We start from the raw sequence: 26,499 nt of genomic DNA, 5'->3' as shown, positions 1-26,499 counted from the left end.
GTTGACTGACCGAAAGCAGAAGGTAACCATTAGCGGGGAATCATTGGGATGGCGGCCAGTGACAAGTGGGGTCCCCCAGGGCTCTGTCCTGGGGCTGATCCTGTTTAATCTTTTCATTAATGACAGGGAAGAAGGAGTGACCAGTCTGCTGATCAAATTCACAGACAACACTAAAACTGGAGCAGTGGCCACAACTGAGGAGCAGTTACTCCAGATCCAAAAGGATCTGGACAGACTATGGAAGTGGGCAGGAGACAACAGGATGGCGTTCAGTGTGGATAAGTGCAAGGTCTTGCACTTGGGGCATAGGAATAGCTTTCATAAGTACAGGTTAGGTGACAAATGGCTGGAGAGCAGCACTTGTGAAAGGGACCTCAGGGTACTGGTTGACTACAGGCTAAACATGAGTCAGCAGTGTGATGTGGTAGTCAAGAGGGCGAACGCCACCCTTGGTTGCATAGCCAGAAGTGTGGCTTCTACCACTCTACACTACTCTGGTGCGCCTGCAACTGGAGTATTGTGTTCAGTTTTGGGCCCCTCATTGCAGTAAGGATATAGCCAGGTTGGAGTCAGTGCAGTGTAGGGCCACAAGGTTGGTGGCCGGATTGCAGGGGATGCCTTATGAGGCGAGACTGAGGGAACTGGGTCTCTTCAGCCTGGAGAAGAGGAGACTCGGAGGGGATATGTTGGCGACATACAGGTGTGTGAGGGGATGTCACATGGAGATGGGTAGAGACCTGTTCTCTCCTGCAGAGGAAGGCAGGACACACTCCAGTGGAGCAAAGCTCAGGGAGCCAAGGTTCCATTTAGATGCCAGGAAGCACTTCCTGACAGTCTGGATCCCGAGGGTGTAGAATGGGCTTCCACAAGAGGTCGTTGAGGCCCCATCGGTGCGGGTGTTCAAGGATAGGCTGGATGTCCACATGGTGGGCATGTCATGAGCAGAGCCGGCTGGTGCCGGAGGTCAGACGAGATGGCCCGGGAGGCCCCTTCTGACTCGCTGTGTTTCTATGTTTCTTCAGTGTCCATTGTTGAAGCATAGATTCTAATTATGCTTATGTTGATAGGATACAAATTACGTACTTGTAATAAAAAAAATTACCTCCACTAAAAAGGAAGCTGCCATTGAGCATTGCCAAAATATAAGAAGAGAAGAAGCATCATTGTACCTTCAACAATTAGCTGATTTAAGTCCTTAGCAAAGAAACATTGTGGCATCCAGTATATTAGAAACATCCACTTTTGCTGAATTAAAGGTAGCTTAAGAACCATGACCCCTTGGAAATAGATAATGAGGCACTCTATTGATTGGACTTGAGTTCATTATTACATTCTTGGTTACGATCCTGTGTATCATATTTATTTACCAAGAATAGATATGAAGTGTAAGCTGAGCCTTAATCAATACTTTCAATAACACAAGCAGCTCTGAAGCTGTAAAAGCAATGGGACCAAACCTGGATTCTAAGAAATAAACACATAGAAACAGAGCGAGTCAGAAAGGGTCTCCCGGGCCATCTAGTCTGACCCCTGGCTCCAGCTGGCTCCGCTCACGTCATACCCACTATGTGCATGTCTAGACTATCCTTGAACAAGTGTTTCAATTGCATATATTGTCAGCTATGGCTGGCAATTTGTTTTTTCTGCAAAGCAGAAAATGGTAGAAATTATTGTCAGGAAAAAAAGCTGATGTAATATAAAAATCAGCCTAATTTCACAGCAGTCTTTACCTCCTGTTCTGCCCCCTGAACGTGTTGCTTCACCACAGTCTAATACAGATGTCTGTCATTCTGACTCCATGACCTCCCCCCTATTCAGTACCTTCAAACCTGTCAGAATAAATGACCCTGCTTCCTCGTCTGAAGACATGGGCCAATTTTATTTCCAGATATCAAGAATGGCACTTTCTTGAGGGATATAAACCCAGCAATCTGCAATGACTGAAGATTTCAGTGTTTGATATCTCTGTCAAAGCCTTAGCCCAACTTGTGATCTCCTTTCTACATACCCTACTCCAGACTCTGTGGTACTGTTAGACAATGCTGTCTTTAGTGCCCTTGACATCAACGTGGCTAGGAAGTATGTATAGATTTCAGGAGAAGGTGACCAAATTCCTTTTACCTCATTCTCCACCAAATTCTGTGACAGTTGAATCTATAGAATGACTATGTATTACCCATAGACAGAGAGGTTAAACAGTTAGATTGAATGGACCATGAGATTTTTACATCCACCATACTTGCTATTTGTGTGGCAAATGAGCAGTTACTGTAACTATAGAATGACTATGTCCCTCTACCAGTTATTCTCTGGAAAGGAGCAGGTGCTTTATGTGACAACTCGCCCATGACTTAACACAGGGAAGTTATCTTCAGTCTTTTCAAACAGAAGTTATGAAGCTCTTATGTCAGCAAATTAATACCACTCACCAGCAGACCAATTGAAGAGTGAAGGCAATGGTGGGTGCTGTGGTACTTTATTGATATGATTGGCTTTGGTCAGCCAGTCTTTCCCAAAAAGCTTGCTCCAGATTTGAGGACTTGGCTTTCAGTAGTTCTGGCCTCCCCATTTCAAAAACATGATGTACGGGCCTCAATCCAGAAGGCAAAAATGAAAGCTAAAAACTTACTTACTACTGACTCAGTCATACCACCAGTGTCATTGATTTTGCCAGAAATCCTCTTTCCAGTTGAGACAATTACTGAGCTTTTTGACAACAGCGCCAGCCTTCAGGATTGCAGTAATCCTTCTCCTCTAATAGGCCACACTCCTAGTGATGAAAATTGGAAACCGCTGATAAACAAGGTCTGTCACAGGCTTTTCTCTGCAGAGTTGAAGTAGGCCTGGGCTCCTCTGGGGATGGCAATTTTTCTCTACCTTTTCCTCTACTCCGTCTTCTCACACAGGTCCTGGTAAAGATCTAGTCAGACTATGAACTGCTTTCTGAGAGCCTTGTGGTGACCATGACAGGTTTGGTTTGCATCTCTCCTGCTGCAGTCTTGAGGAGAGTACACCATACTGCTTTTGATTCTGAACCCCTCTCCCAGGACCCAGGTTGAACTTGACACTCAGACCTTCAAACATTATGACTGACTGCATAGCTGCTTCATTAAATTTCAAGATGCTCTCATCACCAATGCCACTCCAGTCAATCTTGTCCCTCTATCTGATTTTTCCTACAATAGAAAATGGTTCATCTTCATTAAGTTTGCCTCTTCTGCAGGAGTAGGTCCAGTTATGTTTTCCACCAATTATGTTCTGCAATTTCTTCTATCCTTGTTCAGGAAGGGTCTGATACTATTGTCTAGGTTCACCTTACTATGATTTCTTGGCTGTATGGTTTTCTTTCATTCTTTGCTCAACAATTTCTTCAGGATATGCAAACATTGCCCCTCCAATTTGTTCATTCATAGCATCCTGGATCCTTTCTGTATTCTTGAAGACACTGACTATGAAACCATTCAATCCTCTAGCCCAGGGGTCTCAAACTCAACTTACCTGGGAGCCTCTGGAAGTAGAGTCTGGGTGAGGCTGGGCCGCATCAAGTATTCCACCACCGTGGTGGTGGTGGGCTGTCATCCCACGGCCGGCCCGGGCGCCGCCAGCGCTTTGAAGGCCACAGGGCCCCTCCCCGTGCCCCACCCGTCCCGGCAATTGGCCCGCGGGCCGCGAGTTTGAGACCCCTGCTCTAGCCACTACTTCTCTGCTTCTCCTTTTTTGGAAGGTGGTGTTTCTTGTAGCTAGAGAACTGTTGAGTCTACCTCATTTTGCTAAAGGACAAGATAGTGCTGTATCTAATATACCACTCATTCTGATTATAATTGGAATTTCCATGTAAATCAAGATACAATGCTTTCGATGTGCTTTCCTTCTCCTGTTAGAAATTACCATGCCTTGATGTTCATTGGGCCCTGGCTTTTATGAAGCCCACACAGAACAATTTTGTCTGTTGCACCAACTTTCTGTTTGCTGTGCAAGAAAAAACAAAGGTTTACTGGTCTTTTCACAATGTTTTGCCACACAGATGATTCATACAGTTTGTTTTACTTATCAGCTGGAATGACCTAAGTTAACTTTCCCCGTTAACTCAGGTCCTTCCAGCACATTCAACCAGAGGAGTTGCCACATCTGTGTCCTTTGGTTGAGGGGTCCCTTTACCTGGCTTGTGTAAAGCTGCAGTCTGGTCAACTCTTTCCATTTTGATGAGACACTAGTGCTTTGATGTATAGGCCAAAGTGGATTGCTCTTTTGGATTGCATTCACACAACCCACCCACTGTTCCCTCCTCATTATTGTCCATCATTTATGTCTGCTTTAATATGGGGGTAACATTTCTTTCACAGCATTACTCTCAGTATCTATGCCATTCTTCAGATGTACTGTTATCATCCGTACTGTACTGTATTATCTGTACTGTGGTCCTGAGGCCACAATTAGTTAGACTCCATGGAACTGAGAGAATAGGTGGGAATGCACTACTGACATGTGCACTGGGTGGTGGAGAGAGGCATTTCTGCAAAAAAAAAAAAAAAAAATTCTCAGTTGTAGAAGCTTCCTGAATGGGGCCCCATGTAGGCACAGAGCCCATATATATGACCACTCTAAGAACTTCACTTACAGATAATCAACCTACCTTTACCTTTAATTCTTCAAAATAGGTCATCTGTTAATCCTGAATAATGTATCATCATTAGGCATGTTACGAGTGGAACCAACTGGAGTTGGGGGTCAGACTACATGACCTGGGAGACCCTTCTGACTCACTCTGTTTCTAGGTTCCTATTAAACATTTCCATTATACCTAAAAAATCCAAATATCTTGTAGAATTTTCAGTATTCAAATGTATCTGAAGGGAAACGAAAGCAAGACGTGACAAAACATAGATTTTTGTGAGGAAAGTATACAATAAAAGTATACAATAAAAGATATATCACAACTTGTGGCCTATAGCTAGAACATATTAGTCTCAATTTCATGAAGACTGTATGTGTTGCTAAAGTGCCCTGGGGAACACCACATTAGCATTACTGACCTATTAACAGAAGATACAAGCAATAGTAACTTTCATATAGACATTATGCATTATTCTGAGAAATACAAATTAATTTCATGGTGATAATCAATGTCAGCTCACGTTTTAGAGGTTTCTATGGAAAGCAGGATAATTCAGATGGGGAAAGAAAGTGAAGGATGGAGATACGAAAGCTTGTTTTCCACATTTAAAGATAAAAGAGTTGTGCTTGTGTACTAAGGTGAATTTTGATTTACCTTTCACATTCTTCCCAAATTATTGACTTGGAGAATGAATTTAATATTTCATACAAATACCTGATCACATCAGATTCTATTAATATACAGTTCAGAGAGCTTAGCTTTCCTGTTCATGGTCTCTGTGCATCACACATATGAGTGCTGTGCCTGTGCCTGTACAGCACCTCCATTCAGGAAGATCCTCCTACTTTCCCCTAGTATAAATAGGTGGGGCTCTGGCCATTTTCACAGTCTGCATTCAACTGCTGTTTCAAGTGCCTGGGAGCTTTACCTCGCTGTGTTCTTTGATACTTTACCTTATGTATCTCACATTTTTCTACAAAACTTCACCTCATGAAATCTCCCTCTAGATCACCTCTTATCCTTTCACTTCACATTTTACCTGAAAAACCACCTTTCGATCAACCCTCCTTCCTTCACCCTTCCCCTCACAAAAGATAAACCTTCTATCATCTTCTTAAAACCTTTTCTTTCATCTGCTTTCATGCTCAATGATGCCCAAGGCACCCTTTAGAAAGAGTGTGAGGTGGAAAGTGAAAATGCCCTCCTTGAATGGCCATTCACTGTGCCTCTTTTGTCTCACTGAAGAGCACCAAGATGACACCTGCCTGCACTGCCAGACTTTTACTAAACAAGCCAGGAAGAACAGGGCAGGCTGTCTGAAGATGGAGATATGGACCAGGGCTCTTATGGTGATGTAAATGGTCAAAGGAGACCCACAAGACTGCCCACCAGTGTCTCGTGCAGCCTCATCTGTGGCTGTGGGGGTTCCTTCAACGGCTCTGTCAATACCTGGAATATCTAAACAGTCACCATCTGTAAAAGGCCTTAAAAAGGAGAAGATGCCTCGCAAAATGGTGGAAGATCTTGCTACAGCTACAAAAATGGGCAAGCAAAAGCCTGCAAAATGGGCCAGGCACCACTGGCCAATTTCAGTGGAGCAAGACCATTCACCTTACCTGCCAACAGCCCTGGCTATTGTTTCGAAGCCGGCCATGCAATCTGTCCTCCCTTCTCTGACCACTTTGACTTTTCTCTCACTGGTCCAACCAGAGCAACAATTTCAAATGAAATCCTTCCTTATCTGTAACTACAGATGCATCACTCAAGGGATGGGGAGCTCATTGTGGACAATGCAAAGCACAGGGTCTATGAACCAGGAAGGAGCAAAGAGACACAGCAACTACCTTGAGCTTATGGCAGTCTTCAAGGCTGTAATACATTTCTAGCGTTTTCTCTAAGGCAGGAATATACAAGTAGCCTCAAACAACACCACAGTAGTGCTTTACTTAAATCCAGAGAAACACAACAAGTCAGAGGAGGCCTCCTGGGCCATCTAGTCTGACCCCTAGCTCGGACGGCTGACTTATGTTTAGCCTGCAGTTGACCAGCACCCTGAGATCCTTAACACAAGTGCTGCTCTCCAGTTGTACTCACTGCCCCCATTTTAGTATCATCTGCAAATTTGATCAGCAGAGTTGTCACCCCCTTTTCCAGGTCATTGAAGAAAAGATTGAACAGAATCAGGCCCAAGATAGAGCCTTGGGAGACCCCACTTGTTACTCGCTGTCATCCCAATGATTCTCTACTAACAGTTACCCTCTGCTTTTGGTTCGTCAAGCATGCTCTAATCCATCAGACAGTGCACTAGTCTATCCCAAAATGCAGGCGCCCTCATGCAGGGAAGACAGGCATGATTGCAGCCATCCTCCCCCCCCCCCCCCCCCCAAGCACAAATGCAGCCATCTCCCCCCGCCCCCGCAGCACAACTGCGATCACACCTGTGCAGGAAAGATGGGCACGATCACGATCATCACCTGATTCAGAGTTTGTGACCTGAGGCAATTTTTTCCTGAAATTTCTGTTCGCGACCCAATTTGGTCGTGAACTGAGGCGTTCGTGAGCCGAGGTAGCACTGTAGTTTGAGTCTCTGTCAGGATTCTCTGCAATGTTGCAGGGGTCCATGACACAGGTACGGAGATTCTTCAGCAAAAAGTGTTGTGTGCAAAGTGTTCTATTATAGTTAAGAAAAAAACCATAGTAAACCATTCTGCTGAAAGAATAGATGACTAGCTAGTTGGTAAATACTTTAGATAAACTGTCCAAAGAAATGGCAAGTTAACTGAATAGAAGGAAAATACTTGTTAAGTGTAACAGAAGAAACACTTCAAAAAACAAATATGTTGAAAGAGAAACATCTAAGAATTGTTTTGGATACAGTTCGTTTTAATTTGAAATTAGAACTCTGAATTGCCTTTTTGTGTTTTTCTTAATTTATTGTATAATGCTTCCCATGGTGATGAATCTAAAGATACCAGCCTTTCTATTTCCAAAAAAGAAGATGAGGTGCAATTAAGCCCGTATGTAGTTAATCTGCTTTATACAATGGTTCTGGAGGCCAGAGACATTGGAGTAGCTTCTGTGCAAAAGCAAAAGTTGCCTACTTCAGTGAGCATTGGAAATTTATGAGTTTCCTGACATTATGGTTTGATGGCTTTGGAAGGGATCAGCCAGAAGCATCCTGATGCATATACTTTCTATACTTGATGAAACAAGGATGAATTGCTATGTCATGAATTTGAAAAATATAGCCTATTGAACTCTAGAGTCAAGCCCCCAGATGCAATATTTTACCTATCGCAATAGCTGTGCTTCCAGAGTTTCAGATGCTAAAATACAGCATCTCAACAGTTGTGAAGGTTGGCAATTATGCCATTCCTTTTCAAGCACTTGGAAATGAACAAGTGTTGAAGTTGGGTTTGTTCTTGGACTGGGATGCCCAGGTCTTGGCAGTATCCAGGAGTGTACTGACACAGCTTCCATATAGCCTGAAGTGCCTGATCTTGCCTAATTGTGGAAGCTAAGCATGGTCAGGCCTAGTTGAAATTTGGATGGGTAATTTAGTGTTGTTAACTGCCCAGAGACCTTCAGTTATGGGTGGTAAATGAATGTAATGAACAATAATAACAGCTGAGGCTATTTAACCAACTGTGCCAGTTCCTTGAGATGTCTGATCTTGCCATCATTATGCATGCCTTAGTCTCATTGCATTTGGGCTACTGTGACACACCATGGGAGGGGGGCTGCTTTTGAAAAAAATGTTTGGGGAACTTTAGTTGGTCTGCAGTAGGATTGTTGACAGGGAAAGGTTACAGGGATCATGTAACTTGCTTGTTACAATGGCTTCACTGGCTACTGGTCAGTTTCTGGGCACAATTGCAAGTGTTTGTTATGACCTATAAAGCTAAACTGCTGTATTTGAAAGGGGGTGCAATTGCTGATAACTACATAATCCAGTTAAAATTAATCTTCATAGATTGTCATGGTAGAGTAACTTAATATTTTTACAATTTTTAATGTCGCCACAAATTGTCTAGAGAGCAACAGCTGTGGGGTGATACAGAAATAAAATAATTCAGAATACATGTTTATTGGACGTAAATGTAAATAGAGAAATGTGAAATGTGAGTTTTAATGAGGAGTGCTCCACATGTTCAAATTAGTACACAAGGGAAAAACATTATAGCTGAGTCCTCTCACAGTTTTGTTTGCCAGAATTGTTGCAGTATGAAGTCCCGCAGTTATTCTACCACTTCAGGAATATACCAACACACATCTTTCTTCATGTGGAAGCCTAATTGAAAATAACTAAAGGGGGATTCTCACAGATGATGATTTGTCTTTTGCCCAAAGGGTGGAGCTGTTTGTGTATAGGATCCAAAGGGCTATAATGAAATTCTAAATAATCATGGTTAATTGTGAACTGCCCAGACAGCTCCAGCTGTTGGGCAGTATAGAAATGCATTTAATAAGTAAACAATGCTAAAAAATACACACATTTTCCATTCAGATTTAAAATTATGTATAATACATGATGTGAAGCAATATACATATTGCAAAAAGGGATTTATCATGGACAATTGATTACTATGGATACTCAAAGGTACAATGCAGTAGGTTATCTATATTGTTACTGAACTAAGGTGGAAAAACTAGAAGCATTCTCAGAACAACTACATTGAGGGTAAAGACTATCTATGGGACCTGAAAGAAAATGTTGCAGTATATCCCCAACAACTGGTTCTGATCTGGTTGTCCTGAAAAGTCCTGGCTGACCTTTCTTCATGGCAAGGGATAGCTCCCCTCTGTGCAAAACGTAAGGATACCGTTATTTTTTTTTTCATCTCTCCTGAGACCTTCTTCCGCAGTGCTAAAAAGATTAGGAGGCAGCTTCTGTCTTTGATCCTGGGGCACAGCTGCCAATCAGAGTTTAAAACATTTGTGCTAAATAGACAAATAGTTTGATTGGGGATAACACTTTTCCTGTGTTCCCATAACATTACAGGACTCAATTTTGCGACTTCCAACCAAGCTTTTATAATGGTGGTAGTGGGTAGTAGGTTTCTGGAGAGTAGGCATACAAAATGTACGTGTGAGAGGGTTCCTTTCCTTCTTCTTTGCAGATCATGCACATGGGCTCTGCATGTGCATGGAGCCTGTTGTTGAGAAGATTTCATAACTGAGAGCATTTTGACGGATCCCCTACCACACTCTGTTCATTATGTCTTGCTATGTATCCTATCTTGCTGTTTTCCCTTAGCAGTGTAGGTCTTCCTGCAACTTTTGGTTCAGCATGTCTGACCCTTCCCATATATCCTGCTTTGCCATATATCCTTCCAGGTTATCCTGCCTTAAAATACCTGCACCTTTTTGTCTTCCTGGTCTTTCTTTGACTTGTCCATGTCTTGCACTGATTCTTGGTTTCTGACCTTGGTTTGCTCTGTGACTACAACTTGTGGACTTCAGCACCAGAGTTTGGAATCTGTTTGGAATGCTGTGGGTTCTGTTGCCTTAGTCCCAGTGTCTCTGTCTTGTCTCCTGCTGCCCACATCCTGTCCCAGGACCCTGACACCAGGAGGATGCTTCACCATCTTCCTACGGATGGGCAGTTAGGCCATGGTACCCACCTGCAATCCTACATTCTGCTGCTCCCAAGCCAGCACTAGGCTCTGTGGTAGGAGGCTTAATTGCCTCCCTCATGCCAGGCAAACCTCCAATAAAGACAGTTGCCAAGCACTCAACCACAGTCAACCTGCTTCCAACTCTATTAGCAGCACTGATGGAGATGCTTTTCTACTCTGCAGCACCCTAAAGATGCTGCAGAGCCAGGGAATGTCATGCAAGTCTCAGGACCTTCTTCACATTATGGGTGCTGCGCCTGCACAGTGCCTGTAGCCGGGAAGATTTAATAGCTTTAATGGTTTTTGGCGGGAACTCCATGCTCTCCCCATCCCCTGTACTATAAATGTTCGGAGTGCCCGCCCTTTCCCCAGTCTGCTTGTGACTGCTGTTCGCCATGCCTCAGGCCCTTCTGCTCTCCTCTTGTACTTCTTGGTTGTAATCTCTTAGATCTTAGCTCTTTCCTATTTGTCCCAGTTCACCCCTTACCAAACCCCTACTCTTAATTTTCTTGTTCTTCCCCCTCCCCCTTCACCCCTTCAATAAATAAATACATAAATAAAATATCCTTCTCTTCCACAAACTTTCTCCGTTTGCTGTTTCTCTTCTCTATTTCTTCCTCAGTGTCATAGCGGGCAGCCTTCCGTAAGTGCTCTCAGTGTGGAACCAAGATGTTTCCCACTGACCCTCATGATCTGTGTCTTCTCTGCCTTGAAGAAGGGCACAGGACTGCTAAATGCAGCCACTGCCAGTCGTTCACCAGGCAGGCTCGCAAAAATCACAAGAATAGGCTGCGAAAAATGTTAGGGGACCAAGCACTGGTTGCCATGAAGCAGGTCTCGGCTGAGGCCAGCTCTTCTGCAGCTTTGGGACTGCTGAAATCCATCCCTGCTCACCCATCTGAAAGGGGTCCTGTCAGTAAAGATGAAAAGTGCTCCTCTAATTCTACTCTCCGCAAGCATAAGGAGAAGAGGAAGCATGTCGGGTCCGAGAATTCATCGAAGCCTAAGAAGTACAAACCTGACAAATCTGAGCACCAGCACAAAAAACATGAGAAAGTGCCTTGCTTGGAGCTGACTGCCACACCGATCTCAGTCCTGGCCAAAACTCCCCATCGTCACCCCCACAGATTACAACTTCACCACACTCCAGTCCCGATCCTTAGGTGAGAGGTTCGATCTCCAATGGAGAAATCCGTGAATCTCCTCCCCAGACAGGACCAGAACATCCGCCTGCAGGATCGCCAACTCCTATGCCTGCAGCTCAATCATTTCCAGAGGGATCTCCGGGGGCACCTCAATGCCTGTCACCCCTCTTACCACCCCAGTCTTCCACACCACAACCTTCACAGTACTGGGTTCCTCTGCTATATGGAGAATTTGATCCTGACCACTTCAACTGGCCTTATCTGTGGGATTACTATCCCCCATATGGATACTCCCATGACCACCAATGCGTCCCCATCATCCCACCCCGTCAACTTCTGCTGTAGCACTCACCCATCCACCAACATCTCCTGACAGGTCCTCATCCGCCTTACATCTCAGATTCGGACTTGGAGGATTCTCAACAAGCCTCTACATCTCCCAGTGCTGTCATTTCTACCCAAGGTCCTGGATCACCGGGCGACTTCCAATGTGCCTTCTCTGAGCTACTCTCCAAGATGACCAAATCGCCGGAGATAGATGTACAACAGTGAATAGATCCCTACCAGGACATTTACGACATCGTTCGTAAAGAGGACTCATCGTCCATTGCTCTGCCTTTCATCACCACTTTTTGACAGGTGATGACCGATACTTGGCAGTTCCAAACCACCCGCATCCCACTTCCAGGCATCTAGAGGGGATGTACAAGGTTCAGGAGCAGGACATTCTGTTCCTCCTCAAACACCCTCAGCCAAATTCAATAGTGATTAAATCCTCCCAGGGAAAACAAAACAAAGAACATTCAACTCTGGCTGATAAGGAGGGCAGAAAGATTGACATGCTGTCTCAGCACATCTATGCCCAATGGGACTCAGTCTGAGGATCTCTAACTACGAGACCAACATAGCCTGTTATCAGTTCTTTCTGTGGCAGAAGATTGAGTCCCTTGCTGCATTCCTTCCGGACCAGCAAAGGGAGCTGGCTGGCCTATTCATTGGGGAGGCAATGCAGCTTTCCAGACAACAGCTAAACACGGCGCCACAGCATGTCAATTGTGACTCCAGGGCTCTTGTCGGTGCTATTGCAATTCATCACCATGCCTGTCTGAGTTCCAACAATTTGCCACAGGAGACCAAACAGCGTGTTGAGAACATGCCATTTGACAGCTCCGGATTGTTCAATGTGAAGACAGATGACAAGCTCGAGAACATCCAGAAAGCTCATCTCACCACATGTCAATGACGCATGAATGGGAACTAGATTGACAAGTTTGTCTACATCTGTTTCAACTCTGGGGGACACTGAACGTAGACTTGTTTGAGACTCACAACAACTCTATCTGCAGGACATACTGCTCCCAAGCGGGCACCAGCCCACACTCGATTGGGCATGCACCCATGGACTCGTGGGAGAACAAATTCTTCTACACATTCCCACCAATACCACTAATAACAAGGACTGTAACCAAAATCTGACAAGACAATGCTCACGGAATTCTCATCCCCCCTTGGTGGCCCCATCAGTTGTGGTTCCCCACTCTGTCACACAACAAATTTCTTCACCTACCTCAAGTTCTTCATCTTCTCACTCAGGAGCACAGAGCCATACAACATCCGGACCTGCATTCTTTAAATCTGCTTGGCTCGTTCATTGACTGCTTCCCCTGCATCGATACCAACAGTTTCTTCATATCCGATATATGTACCTCCTTTGGGATCAATGCCTACTTCTACAGTTATATCTACAGCATCAGAGCTTTCCAGACAAATACTGCCTTTGGTATTAACATATGTGGAGATGCTTTGGGAATCATCCAAAGCTGATTAATTAGTATTCAATGGGAGCCCAGCCCCTAGACATGCCCATAGTGCAGGGAGGTGCTCCTACCAAGACCCCAGTTCTTTGACCAGCATTGTGAGTGCATTGGTAAGTTCTTTCTCTGCTTCTCTTCCCTTTCTCCAGAGTTGCTTTCTCTCCTCTCTCTGACTACTCCTTGATTATTCTCTACCAAAAAAAACAAGTGCACTTCCCATCACCTCAGAGACTGGCAGCCAGGATAGTGAACACAGTTTCCCTGGCTTCTGACCTAACCAGTCAACAGCCCTCAATATCACCAAAGGCACACTGTATGCAAGCAGTGGTGACATGGACTGCACTGCACACCAGGATTCCTCTACCAAACTTACAAGCAACAACCTGGTCAACTCCATCAACATTCATGAAACATTGCAGACTGAACATCCTTGCCAAAGCAGATTGTGGCTTTGGGAAAACAGTTCTTTTGTTTCAATACTGACACTGACTCGCTATTTACAGACAGCTAAGCTTATGTTTGATGCACAGAGACCACAAAGAAGGAAGGCATGATGCTTACCTGTAAATACTGTATGAGTGGTCATCTTTGCATTCACACAACCCACCCACTGACTCCTCTTTAGTGTCATTTTCTAAACTTACTTCCTCCTCCTATATGAGATGTGATAAAGATTTTTTTTTCCATTTTATATCTAAATTTGGCTTGATTAAGGTCGAGGTCAGTAAAGATTATCCTTCCTTGGTCCTGAGACTAAGGGAATAGGTGGTAATTCTTCCCACAAAAACTAAACAGCATGAGGGAGGGGTTCTTGCCAAAACTCTGTCAGCTATGAAATCTTCCCAACAGGCTTCACGCAGGCACAGATCTTATATGTGTGAATGCACAGATGACTCAGAGAACAACAGTGACAGGTAAGCAACTTGCCTTTCTTTTTGGAACATTCCCATACTATGCAGGGAGAGGAACCTCACAGCACAAATTTCCTTCCTGCTCAAATTTAATAGTAAGGGCTTGAGCAGGCTAATTTCCTCTTCTCCCCCAGTCTCCAATTTCATTTTTCCCCTTAATGAATATCTCAACATTCCATTTCAAGATCCTTTTAAGGCAATTGGATGACAATAATGATGATTTTACAAACACATCGTTCTGTGTACATAGGGAATTTCCTTAGTATGCATGAAACATCAGCTTATACAGAGGCATCCCTTTTTATTCTAAATTAATAAGTATTTGAGGTAATATTTCTAATATAGATGCTAAATGACCAGCTGAAAATACAAAGCTTTTGTTTTCCCATTCACATAGCAGAAAAATGGGAGTTAATGTCATTGTAGTGTGTTCTTTGGATTGCAAAGGTAAAAGTTTTTTCAATTAACAGTGATAAATGGGCTCTCAATATTATAGGGCTGGCTTTTAACTGAATACATCTGGTTTAGTTCTCTTCTTTCACACTTCAGGAGTCACAGAAAGCATGCCAAAATTCTGGCCAGTATATATCAGTTAATACTTCATACTTTGTATGAAAAAGCTTTTTTGATCTCCACTGACTAATGTCTTTTAAAAGTAAAATAAAATGGCATATGTATAACTAAAATGAAGGATAATTCCTAGTCTAGTTTGCAGTTCCTGGTTCATTTAGAACAGCCCCAGGAAACCAGAATTAAACTGTCTTGATTGTCATAGTTATGTCTATTCCAATAAGATGACAAAGGAAACAAATACCTTAACATGTTGTATAGTGTTCTGATAGAATAACATCTAGTATGTACTAAAATGTAACTACAGCAACAACAAGGTTCCCCTAATTTTTTAAATGGTACATTTTGTCATATTTCTTGTGTAGAAAATGCACTTGCACCCTTTCTTAATGAAAGTGTCTTCTCAAGCGTAACAGTAATGCCATTAGCACAACACTGGCGTGAGCTTAAAAAAATGCCTTGTCAAACACAAAGTGTTAACTATAAAAGATTTAATTCAAGCATAAAATACAATCACTTGTAAGCATATATAATCAAGAATCATTAATGAAAAAATGCCTGAAAACCATTTAGAACAGAACATAGTGACTCTACAAGAGAATCAACAGTATTACAGAGTAGCTCACTGTCACTTACTGTTGTGCAATTGAATTCTTGGTTCTTTCCATATTTTTTTTTAAATAAGCCATGGTTTCTTTACTGCAAAAATGTAAAAACCCATTCTTGTAGCATGCAATTTAAATATTGAAGTAACCTTTAGTTTATTTAGATTTGCTATAGTTCTTCCAATTCCTTTCTGTAATTAATTTATAGCACAAATATTTATATTCATTCATTTTATTACATTTGTATCCCATCATTTCCTCTACAAAACCCATGGAGGCATACATGATCGTCTTCTTCTCTATCTACACAACAATCATGTGAAGTAGTTTAGGTTGAGAGTCAGTGACTGGAGTGAAGCCATCCAGTGAGTTCCATAGCCAGGCAAGAACTAGAACATTAATCTCCCAAGTCACAGTTCAACACTCTAAACAAGTGTGTATACTGGTTCAGTGTAGTGGTTGGCTACACCACACTAGCTAATTTATCCTCAGAGCCATTAATTAAGAACTCTGATTTTATAACTACAATCCTAAAAATGTTTACTTGGAAGTAAGGTTCACAGACCCCCTCTTTGATACACACTGAACAGTGTACTGTGAAATTGCAGGCCCATTAAGTTGAATGCTTGTTCTAGGTAATTTCCCCCTCTTGGATGCACACGTTAATGTGTGTGTGTGCGTGGGGAGGGGGGCATGGAGTTGAGCGTGTCAGAGAAGCTAAGAGTAATGGTTGAGACAATCTGAGACAACAGGCTAAAATGCCTCCACCCTGTTTGGGAGTAACAGTCACATAGAATAGATCTCTCTCGAGCCAGACATCCTGGTATGTGAAGTCAAATGGGCCTTAGGAAGTCTGAGCAACAGCAAAGCTAGTGGAGGTGACAGTATTCCAGCTGAGCTATTCAAAATCTTAAAAGACAATGCAGTAAAAGTGCTACACTCAATATGCCAGCAAACTTGGAAAACTCAACAGTGGCCACAGGATTGGAAAAGGTCAGTTTACATTCCCATCCCAAAGAAGGGCAATGCCAAAGATTGTTCAAACTACCGCACCATTGCACTTATTTCACATGCTAGCAAAGATATGCTCAAAATCCTACAAACTAGGCTCCAGCAGTATGTGGACCAAGAACTACCAGACATACAGGCAGGATTTCAAAGAGGGAGAGGAAGCAGAGATCAAATTACCAACAAATGCTGGATCATGGAGAAAGCTAGGGAGTTCCAGAAAAACATCTGCTTCATTGACTATGCTAAAGCCTTTGTGTGGATCACAACAAATTGTGGCAAGTTCTTACAGAGATGGGAGTACCAGGCCATCTTATTTGTCTCTAGAGAAACCTATATGCGGGTCAAGAAGCAACAGTGAGAACTGGACACAGAAACACTGATTGGTTCAAAATTGAGAAAGGAGTTCGGCAAGGCTGTATACTGTCGCCCTGCCTATTTAACTTATATGCAGAGCACATCCTGTGAAAGGCAGGGCTAGATGAATCACAAGTTGGAATTAAGATTGCCGGGAGAAATATCAACAACCTCAGATACGCAGATGATACCACTCTAATGGCAGAAAGTGAAGAGCAAATAAAGAGCCTCTTGATGCGGGTGAAGGAGGAGAGTGCAAAAGTTGGCTTGAAACTCAACATTAAGAAAACTAAGATCATGGCATCCGGTCCTCTCACTTCCTGGGAAATAGATGGGGAAGAAATGGAAGTAGTGACAGATTTTATTTTCCTGGGCTCCAAGATCACCGCAGACGGGGACTGCAGCTTGCTCCTGGGGAGGAAAGCTATGGAAAATCTAGACAGCATACTAAAAAGCAGAGACATCATCCTGCCAACAAAAGTGTGTATAGTGAAGGCTATGGTTTTCCCAGTTGCAATGTATGGCTGTGAAAGCTGGACCATAAGGAAGGCTGAGCGCCGAAGTTTTGAGGCCTTTGAATTGTGGTGCTGGAGGAGACTCCTGCGAGTCCCCTGGACCGCAAGGTGATCAAACCAGTCAGTCCTAGAGGAGATCAACCCTGACTGCTCTTTAGAAGGCCAGATACTGAAGATGAATCTCAAATACTTTGACCACCTAATGAGAAGGAAGAACTCCTTGGAGAAGAGCCTAATGCTGGGAACAATAGATGGCAAAAGAAGGAGGGGAAGGCAGAGGATGAGGTGGCTAGATGGAGTCACTGAAGCAGTTGGTGTGAGCTTAAGTGGACTCTGGGGGATGGTGGAGGACAGGAAGGCCTGGAGGAATTTTGTCCATGAGGTCGCGATGGGTTGGACACGACTTCGCAACTAACAACAATGATGATGATGAAATGGAAAATCTTTGAAAGAGCAGCTACTGGGCAGCAGTGGTAGCTGAAGGTGACACTAGCAGATGAACTTCTAGCTCCTGGCAGTTTCATTACAGAATAGTGCTAAAGAATTATTTCGTTCAGCCGGGTGTTGTTGGGTTCAGTGAGGCACTTGATATACATAAAGTCACTGCTACCACAGAGGCTTGCAGATTGTCTGAGTTAGCTGCCCCCTCAGCTGGCCCAATCTCAGTATTTTCCTTAGGGATAAGGCAAGGGGCCTTTCACCACAACTCGTACCATAACTTAATTCTACATGGTACAGGGAACTTCCCTTTTTCACTTTTGGTTGGCAGTTGGCTTTCCTGGGTGACATTAAGTTCCAGCATTGTGAAAGGAAGAAACAATTCTTTCTCTCTTTTTTAAAATCCGTGGAGAGAAAAACAGTAAAGCAAGCATTAAAGTAGAAAGGAAAAACAAAAGACATTACATTCTTTGGATAAAATTTGAAAACGTCCATAGCACTATTTACACAGAGAGACAGAGGGAGGGAGGGAGGGAGAATATATTTTCAATGATAATAATATTTGTATTATCAGAAGTTAAAAATATGCTTCTCCGGTGGGCAGCATGCAGGGCAGCTACCATCTGCCTGCCGGACCCCGCTGCCATGCCCTGCTTTGCTCTCCCAGACTGTCCTCGTCCCCATCACTTTTCTCCCCTGCTGCCTGCCAGTGCGGCCTTGACATGGAGAGCAAGAGCAAGAGAGAACCAAGCTGAGCCACCTGTTTGTTGGGGTGGAGCTTCCGCAATGGCCATTCTGCTTCGGTGGGCAGCACCCGTTTGGCCCCCGTTCAGTGCATGTTTGGGAGGCAGGCCCTTGGTGGGAGCAAGGCCAATTATTACAGCAGTTTATTGTTTATTATTTGTTTTATCAGTGTTCTGCACTTGCTGTATTTTACTGTAAACCTCCCAGAGAGCCCTTGTTTCTTCAGTGTCCAGGTTTCACACCCATACATAGTGATCGGGAATAATAGTCTGGATGATTTTGGCACTCTCCAGAATATTTTAGCCACCTAGGATTAGCATCATGTCTTGTTTTGGTGTGTTACCAGTTTTCTCTTGAACACCTGTACAAGTTTTCACTTTCTTCCTCTTTAATATGTGTGGAGTATAGACTTGACTTATGCTTTCGTTGAGAAGTTTTCCACAAATTCTGATGTATATTTGTCAACTTTTGTATTACAGCCCCTTACTGCCTGTGCTATACTTTGCCTCCATATTAGAGCAACTCCATTCCTTCTGAGTTTGTCATCTCCAAAGAAAAATACTGTACAGGAATGTCCCATTCCTGTCCACTCCAGTTCACTCACACCAAGTACAGTGATGTTTAGCCATTCAATTTCCTGCTTTATGGTTTCCAGTTTGCCTTGGTTCATACATTTCAAGTTCCATGTTTCAGTTGTCTTTGTTGTACAGCATCAGACTTTCCTCTCACCTTGGTGCATATCAGCCACTAGTCTTATTTTTGGCTTTGATCTAGTGGCCTCATTAGCAAAAGCTGCTATTTGTACCTTTCCTTTGCTCTTTTCCAGTAGTTTGTTGCGTGCCTTCCAACCTGGGGGTCTCATCTTCTGGCACTATTTCTTGTTTCATTTTGGATTGTTGGATAATAGAGTTTTCAAGGTAAGAGGAATCAGGAATGGTTTATCATTGCCTGCTTCTGTGCAGCACTAACCAGAGTTAGCTTGAGCATCACTGCCATTGTCTGTGAAAGATTGTATGTCAGCGTCACCCTCAGCTACTGCTGCTGCCCAGTAGCTGGCCTTCAGGAGATTCTCCGTCCTGATCATCAGTAGATATATTCATTCTCTTCTGCTGATGTGACCATTCCTCCTGAAGAAGGTGGATGCATCTTAGTCTGGTGTCTCCACTTTGACCATTCTGCTTGGATGACCCTGCTTGGAGACTAGCCTAGTGAGACTGGCATTGCTTTTGACTTCTCTCTCAAATCTCCTCACCAAGTTAAGGTGAGCATCCAAGAGAGGAGAATGAAATGATAGTGGTTAACATGCATCTGGAGAAGGAACTTCTTAGTTCATATTTAAGCCTCTGTGGAGGCAGGATTGTTCCTTTGGGAAGTAATTGCTGGCTTATGGAAAAGCAGTGTAGCAGAGACTGGACAGCAATGTATCAATCTCAATACAAAAGGCAGCAGTAAAGATAGGTGTTCATCATTCTAATGCTGGGCTTGTTAACACACTTTTTTCTGGATATGTAAACACAGAAACAATTACCTGGCAAAGTATGCACATAAAGTTAATCATTATTATACCCACATTGCAAGAGGTGGGACTATAAATGAGAAAATATGGGTTACAATCACCTTGTGAACTGGCAATCATCAATGTAGTTATTAGCATAGTGTGTGTGTGTGTGTGTGTGTGTGTAGGGGGGGTCTTTTGTATTAGAATAGGAATGTGATGCTAAACATACACACAAAATGCACAACACTTTTATACTGCCTAATTGTTATACTTCCTGATTTGTACATTTTTATACAGTCTAATAGCTAAGGCACTCAGCCAGTTCACAGCAGTTTAAACATAAAATACAACAGCATGACAAAACATAATATTAAACTTTAAAACACTTAAAATTACAGTATAATACCTAAGCAAGAACTGGTAACAATGTAAAGATCTAAAACTGCAGTAACAGATTTAAAACAGTAAAAACTGTTGAACTAAAATGTCTGGGAAAATAAAAAGGGTTCTATCCAACACCAAAAAGAGCAAAATGTAAAGAGCACCATCCACAAAGTCTCTCTGTGGAGGGAACTTCACACCAAAAAAGGCCTTCTTGTCAGCCAGTTGCCTCACTTAATTTGGCACTGGCAGCCAGAGGAGGATCTCTGAAGTCAATCCTAGGATTTGAGCAAGTATTTATGAGAGGAAATTGTCCTTCAAATAACCTGGCTGACCCCAAGCCATTTAGGACTGAATGTTAATATACCATTTCTTTGAACTGAGCTAGACATGCACTGGATGCCAGTGCAAAGCACTGTCATAATATATTGATATCACAGCAGTTCCTGTTTACAGTCTTGCTGCTCCAGCTATAACACAGTGCAATAATCTTGCTGAGAAAGTATTAAAGCATGGATAACAGGCTACCTCTCTTCAGACAAGAGTGTAATTTATCCATTTAAGCTGATAAAGTACCAGTGCCCCTGGATTCCCTACCTCTTAGATGAAATAAGTTAAGAAGTGCCAGTGTCGGGCACACTAATGGTCAACTGGAGATTTGAGCATCTTTATTTTCAGTGTGTCACACAAACTCATCATAACATACTACTGAGGGTTCTTGCATCTCTTTTTCTGGCTCAGATTGTAGTAGACTGTGAATTTCTTAGAAAAGCTCTCCTGGATGATACTAAGAAGATGCAATGGTGGTGGAAAATAATTCTCTTTTCCACTATCACGGCAACAGGGTAAACTCACTAATGAGCTCTAGCCTGTTTTTGGTCAGAATTAGCATGAGTGTTCCTCTATATTCTGTTTAAAATGTATACCAAGGTGCTGCCCAGGTTCTGCTTAGAAGGAGAGGACACCAAGACATGACTGTGTCAACCACCTGAGTCACCCTTTCATTCCACAAAATGACCAAGTCTTTGAGAGGGGAACTAGCTATACCAATTGAAAAATCCCCCAGAGCTTTCTCCAATTCATTTTAAGATCTCTCCATCTTGCAAAGGGGAAAGGTTGCTGAAAATCTAAACTTCTATAGGAAGTGGTCCAACCACGAGGCAGATGTTAATCCTCCTCCTTTCATATCACCATTCTCCGGACCAGTCAGGTGTATATCATCTTACAAATACTGAACTTTAAACATGTTGATTCAGCTTCATGATTGTCATGATGGCCCTGAAGTCCTAAGCCATCCCAAATCTGGCAGTCTCCAGAACCATAACCCCAGGTGTGTTCAACATCAAGTGTTAGACCACCTCTGTCAAGTCAGGTAGGGAAACTGAGGGTGGACAATACACTAGCAAAATCCCTAATCTGTACTGGATAGCACAAGATACAAACACTCGGGTAGCTCACAAAGGGAGTTAGAATTCTTAGGGACCATCCCCAAACCTCAAGTCTGTATTGGTACTCATCAAATACCCAGGAGGGCACAACTGGGAAAAATGTACCCTCTCAGCTGCCCCATTTAAGTCTCTCTCAAATCCTGAATGAGGGAGATTTTGTTTATGAGCAGCACTCCAGTGCATGCGGCCCACTTGCTCCTGTTTGGTTCCTTGTACAAGCAGGTGCAGCTAAACAAAGCATATAAACAAACTGGAGTCCTAAGCTTACAAAATACCTGATTGATTAGTTTGGGGAAGATGAAGGGACTGTGGTTTGTTCATTCACTTCTGCTTGCAGAAGAAACTAGGTGAGCACAATCAGTTCGCACTAGCACCCTTTGATTATAAAATCATCTGAACACAGCATGCAGTGACACTGTGTGAATGTATTATGTATTGTCAGTCATTGTAGGCATTCCTAATGTAAATGTGAGACACCAGTTTAGCAAATTAATGACAAATAATTGTTTCGCCTTCAGTACATTGTTCCTTCATACAGTAGTTCTTGAATTTATTATTATTATTATTATTTATTGCTTGCTTGCTTGTTTTATTTTAATTAAAACCTCCTGTTGATACTGTATAACATCACTGGACAAAAAGGAAAGGTGGCAGCAGTTTTACTTGTTATCTTCTGGCCAGATATAAGCTTTATTCTTCTGTAGGCGAAGCCAGAAATCTATTCCTTAATGCCCTCCAACTACATTAACATTTAAAGGTAATTTAGATGTTTATCTGAAAACATCTCTCCGTCCCCCTGCCCCTGCCCCTGCCCCTGTCATCTCTCTCTCTCTCTCTCTCTCTCTCTCCCTCTCCCTCTCCCTCCCTCCCTCCCTCCCATAATTGAGCCTTGGATGTTTGCTACAAATTGTGTGATGACTGAAATGAAGGAAAAAAATACCAAAATAATTTTAGAAGTATAATTTCTGTTCAAAGCCTAGCAGGCAATGGCAATAGTTTCAGAACAATATTCTAACTGGAGAGCAGAGAAAATGACTCAGGCCTTCCTAGCAATTCAGTGCCAGATACTTTTGTTTCTGAAACTCTGAAACTTGCCATAACTTAAGTAGCTTACAAGATTATTATACATAATGGCAACATTTTTATTGCTTTACTGCAGTAAACATATTGTTAGAACTGACAATTGGTTTTGACAATACCTTGCTTCAATACAGATGTTAAAGCATGTTTTAACAGAGCTAAAATCCAGTTATTTGAGATCTACAATACAGTTGTAAGTATTAATTCTGTAGGACATTTCCTAAGTAAATGCCCATTGATAACAAAAAATCAAAAAAGGAAACCTCCCAGTGTTGTAGAGGCAAACAAAGAGCAAGAGCAGGTTCCCAGAACCTGCCTGTATTTAATCTTGGTCCAGGATAGGAGATAGTTCTTTTCTACTCTCTGGGATTTCTCTGGCGTTGAAAGACGACTGCATGAGCATCTGTAGGCATGTTCTTGGGTTGCAAAATAGTATTCAGAATCTTATTCTCTGTTCTAAAGTAGGTTATGATTTCTGTCTAGATCTGTGGAACATTTTTCCTGGGCCAAGATGAAGCAGTGAACAGCATGTCAGGCTTTCTCATTGCAGATATTCAGCTGGTGTACATATGTTTAAAAGTTGACTAATTACATAATGTTGAGACACAGTGCAATAGAGCATGACACAAATGTGCAGAGCCTGAAACCAGTGCCTCATGCTGGACCATCTTTCCCCTCAGAGGATGACAGATTAATAACAGGAACAGCTGAAACTGCCAAAGAATTGACTTGAGGGCAATCAAGGGCTGCAATGATTCATTAGTTATGCTTGTTTTGAACAACACATTTCTCGCTAATGTGGCCTAAATATGAAGCAAGCCAAATACTCTGTACTTCAGTTCTAGTGCCAAGAGCAATTTTTCAAATGGCTGTATAAAAGACAGGAAAAAAGGAAAAATACAGCATAGCTTGTAATATTTAAGTTAAATACAAAATTGGGTCAGTGCGAAATATATATTCTTTTCTTGCTAGCAATATTCTGCATGTAAACACCATTTCCCTCATAGTGTCAAAAAAACAAGTTTGGGAAGAAAAACAATGAAATCAGTATTTTTCCAAAAATAAATAAAATGATGCTATTTCCTCCCTCATTCCAAAATGAATTTACTGTAGTAAAAATTGAGGGGGGGGATTCACCTTTGAGTGAGAAATATGCTATTAACCAGGATTTGCATATTGTCCAATTCTTAATACATATGGAGAAGAAGGACTTTGCAAAACCATTGTTGAGAGATGGGATTACTTTGAAGGAATGAAACCACACAGGGAACACCTGCCAATCAAAGATTAATAAGCATGGGAGCGAACTAAGAAAACCCTAAATTAAGTGAAGGTACAATTTTGAAGGCAATTCCAAAAAGTTTTGGAAAATGTACAGCATATCATTATTGCAATTCTTCTCAGTAATTTAGAAAATGGGATGAAATAAATGGTGCTTGGAATCAAATAACCATTTATACATCACTTGTAAGGTTTTGCCATCATTTGGGGGCTATTTTCATGACCCTATAAGGTAGGTTTCTCTTATATATGTTGCGTTCATTTTGAATAGAATGTAAAGTGCCTCCCCACCCACGGCAACTTAGAATCTGTTAGTAAGATTCCATCTTAGCAGGTCTGTATTTGACTGCCTCCATTACACCACACTGCATCTTCAATGATACATCTAATGCTTCTCTAACATTGGACTCATTGTCAATATGATGAACATTTATCTGCTTAGCCACATATTTATTTTGAATAAATACATTGAAATTATGTTTTTAAAACCTTTGCTTTCATGCAGGCATGTTACAGGAAAGTTTCCTGACTACCCTGATGAAGAACAAGGTGGCTCAGCAGCACTTTTCTCTGAGAAAACTCCAGAGGAGGTAGAATTCGTTTCAGTATGAAAACCTAACACTAACAAAAGGTCCCAGACATACATGTTCACGCTTTTTCAGAAAATAAAAGGACAAAAATATAGTTGGAAAGGCTTAAACTGATATCATATATAATTCCACACACGCACACGCGCACACACAATTCCATATATATGGAAGAACAAGGGTGGGGAGAGGGGAGGCTGCATTGCATTTATGCTCTTGGGCAAGGCAGAGAGAGAGAGGGAGAGAGACTAGAGGGCAGGGGCAAGGTAAGCTAATAGTACAAGGTTAGCGTACACTGAGAGAGAGAAACAGAGTGAAAATGGAAAAAAGCTACAATATATAGTCATGTATAACTGAGATGAAAAAATGTGGGATGTAATGACAGAAATAGTATGGGAAGTTGGCTTCAGGCATGCATCATGTGACATGCCAGTAAGTCAGGCATTACAATGCCATTAACCTGCCCCCCCCACACACACACAAATCAGATGGTTGTAGTCTATTGAAGCCCAGTGATCAACAAATGCATGTAAGCTGCTGTATTTACTTTGCTTGACAATAGAGCTTCTTCACTTTTGACATGTAGTAGTCAACTGATTCTGTATATAGATTTGTTCCATTTTATAGGATGTTAAAATCTCATGTCTTAAAATCAGAGTTATCTGAAGGTACATAAAATTCAAAAGGAACTTTTTTAATGCCGTGTAGCATTTCATTTTGGAAATTTGGGGGGAGTAGAAGGGTTCCATTGATTTTAGATCAATTAGAAAGTCAAATTAGTCACCTGAACATGCTACATTCTCCAGCAGAATGTACCAAGTTTGGTTACTAGATCAAATAATTATAGAAGTCTGGAGAATAAAGTTACATTGATTAAACGAACATAAAAGTGACTTTATGGGAAAACATCAAAACATACCCTAAGGCATCAGACATCAAAGAGTATATGTGTCCAGTCTTCTTTTTAAGAAAGAATTTAAATTATAGTTTGAAGAGTCTTGTTTGTTTGCAGTGTTCCCCAACAGTGTTCATTACAAAATGGGATATTACTTTTGCTACATGGTTCCAACTACAGTAATTGTTAAACAAAACAGTTGCAGGATTGCTTTTCACTGACAGGTTTATAGACGAATTAAGAGTTTTACTACATAGTGTGGCAGACCAAGGAAAGTGATATTCCAGAAGTATATCTGCAAAGCTATGCTTAGAAAATGAATAATGTTGCACACTAATTTTAGCATTTCTTACTCTGATTTTGAGATACCGTTTTTCAGTCATAATTTTACACAGAAACAAAACAGATTTTGAGCCAGAGTGAACAGAATGGTTATAATGTAACAAAAAGAATGCTTCTTTTGAGCCTTTAAGAATGTACAGCAGCATTCATATGCATCTTTTTTCCAGTTTCCAATCTAGCAATCATGTTTGACAGAATTCAACAGAGTGCTTTGCTGACACACTTTCAAGTAAAAACATATCCTGATATTTTTTATTATTTTTGTTGAGGTATAAACTAAGGTTATTTCTTTATTTCTTCAATTTTTATTTTACTTTTTTATTTAAGTTTTTGCTATAAACCTGTACAATAGTGCTTCTTTTTAGAATTTTTTGTTGCAACTGTCTACATTATAGACAGAATTATATGTTAAGATTATTTTGCAAATATAACAAGCTAGATAATTACTTTTTAGAGGATAAAATAATAATTCTAATACTTAAATTTCCCATCAGATCATCACTGGCCAGCTACCCTTTCTGCTTAATTTCACTTTCCTTGAAGGAAGTCCAGGATAAAAATGAAATACATTCTTATCAGTTACCTTCCTCTCAAACTACAAAAGCAACACACTGCAGGAGGGAAAAGCAGAAGGTAGATGTTTTGGA

At 41.9% G+C, this 26,499-nt stretch overlaps 1 protein-coding gene across 1 annotated transcript in view; it reads left to right on the top strand.

Annotated features, from left to right (window-relative positions):
* IQCA1 (IQ motif containing with AAA domain 1) overlaps nucleotides 1-26,499 on the top strand; it is a 141,403-nt gene that overhangs the window by 32,107 nt on the left and 82,797 nt on the right. Inside the window, exon 6 of the mRNA XM_044431818.1 lies at nucleotides 24,534-24,618. Within this exon, the coding sequence (XP_044287753.1) occupies nucleotides 24,534-24,618 (85 nt within the window). The remainder of the gene's footprint in view (nucleotides 1-24,533; nucleotides 24,619-26,499) is intronic.

This window comes from Varanus komodoensis, unplaced genomic scaffold (genome assembly GCF_004798865.1).
Source record: "Varanus komodoensis strain SLA01 unplaced genomic scaffold, ASM479886v1 scaffold23, whole genome shotgun sequence".
Taxonomy (NCBI): Eukaryota; Metazoa; Chordata; class Lepidosauria; order Squamata; family Varanidae; genus Varanus; species Varanus komodoensis.
Note: the sequence above shows the minus strand (reverse complement) of the source record. Positions and strands in the feature narration are given on the sequence as shown.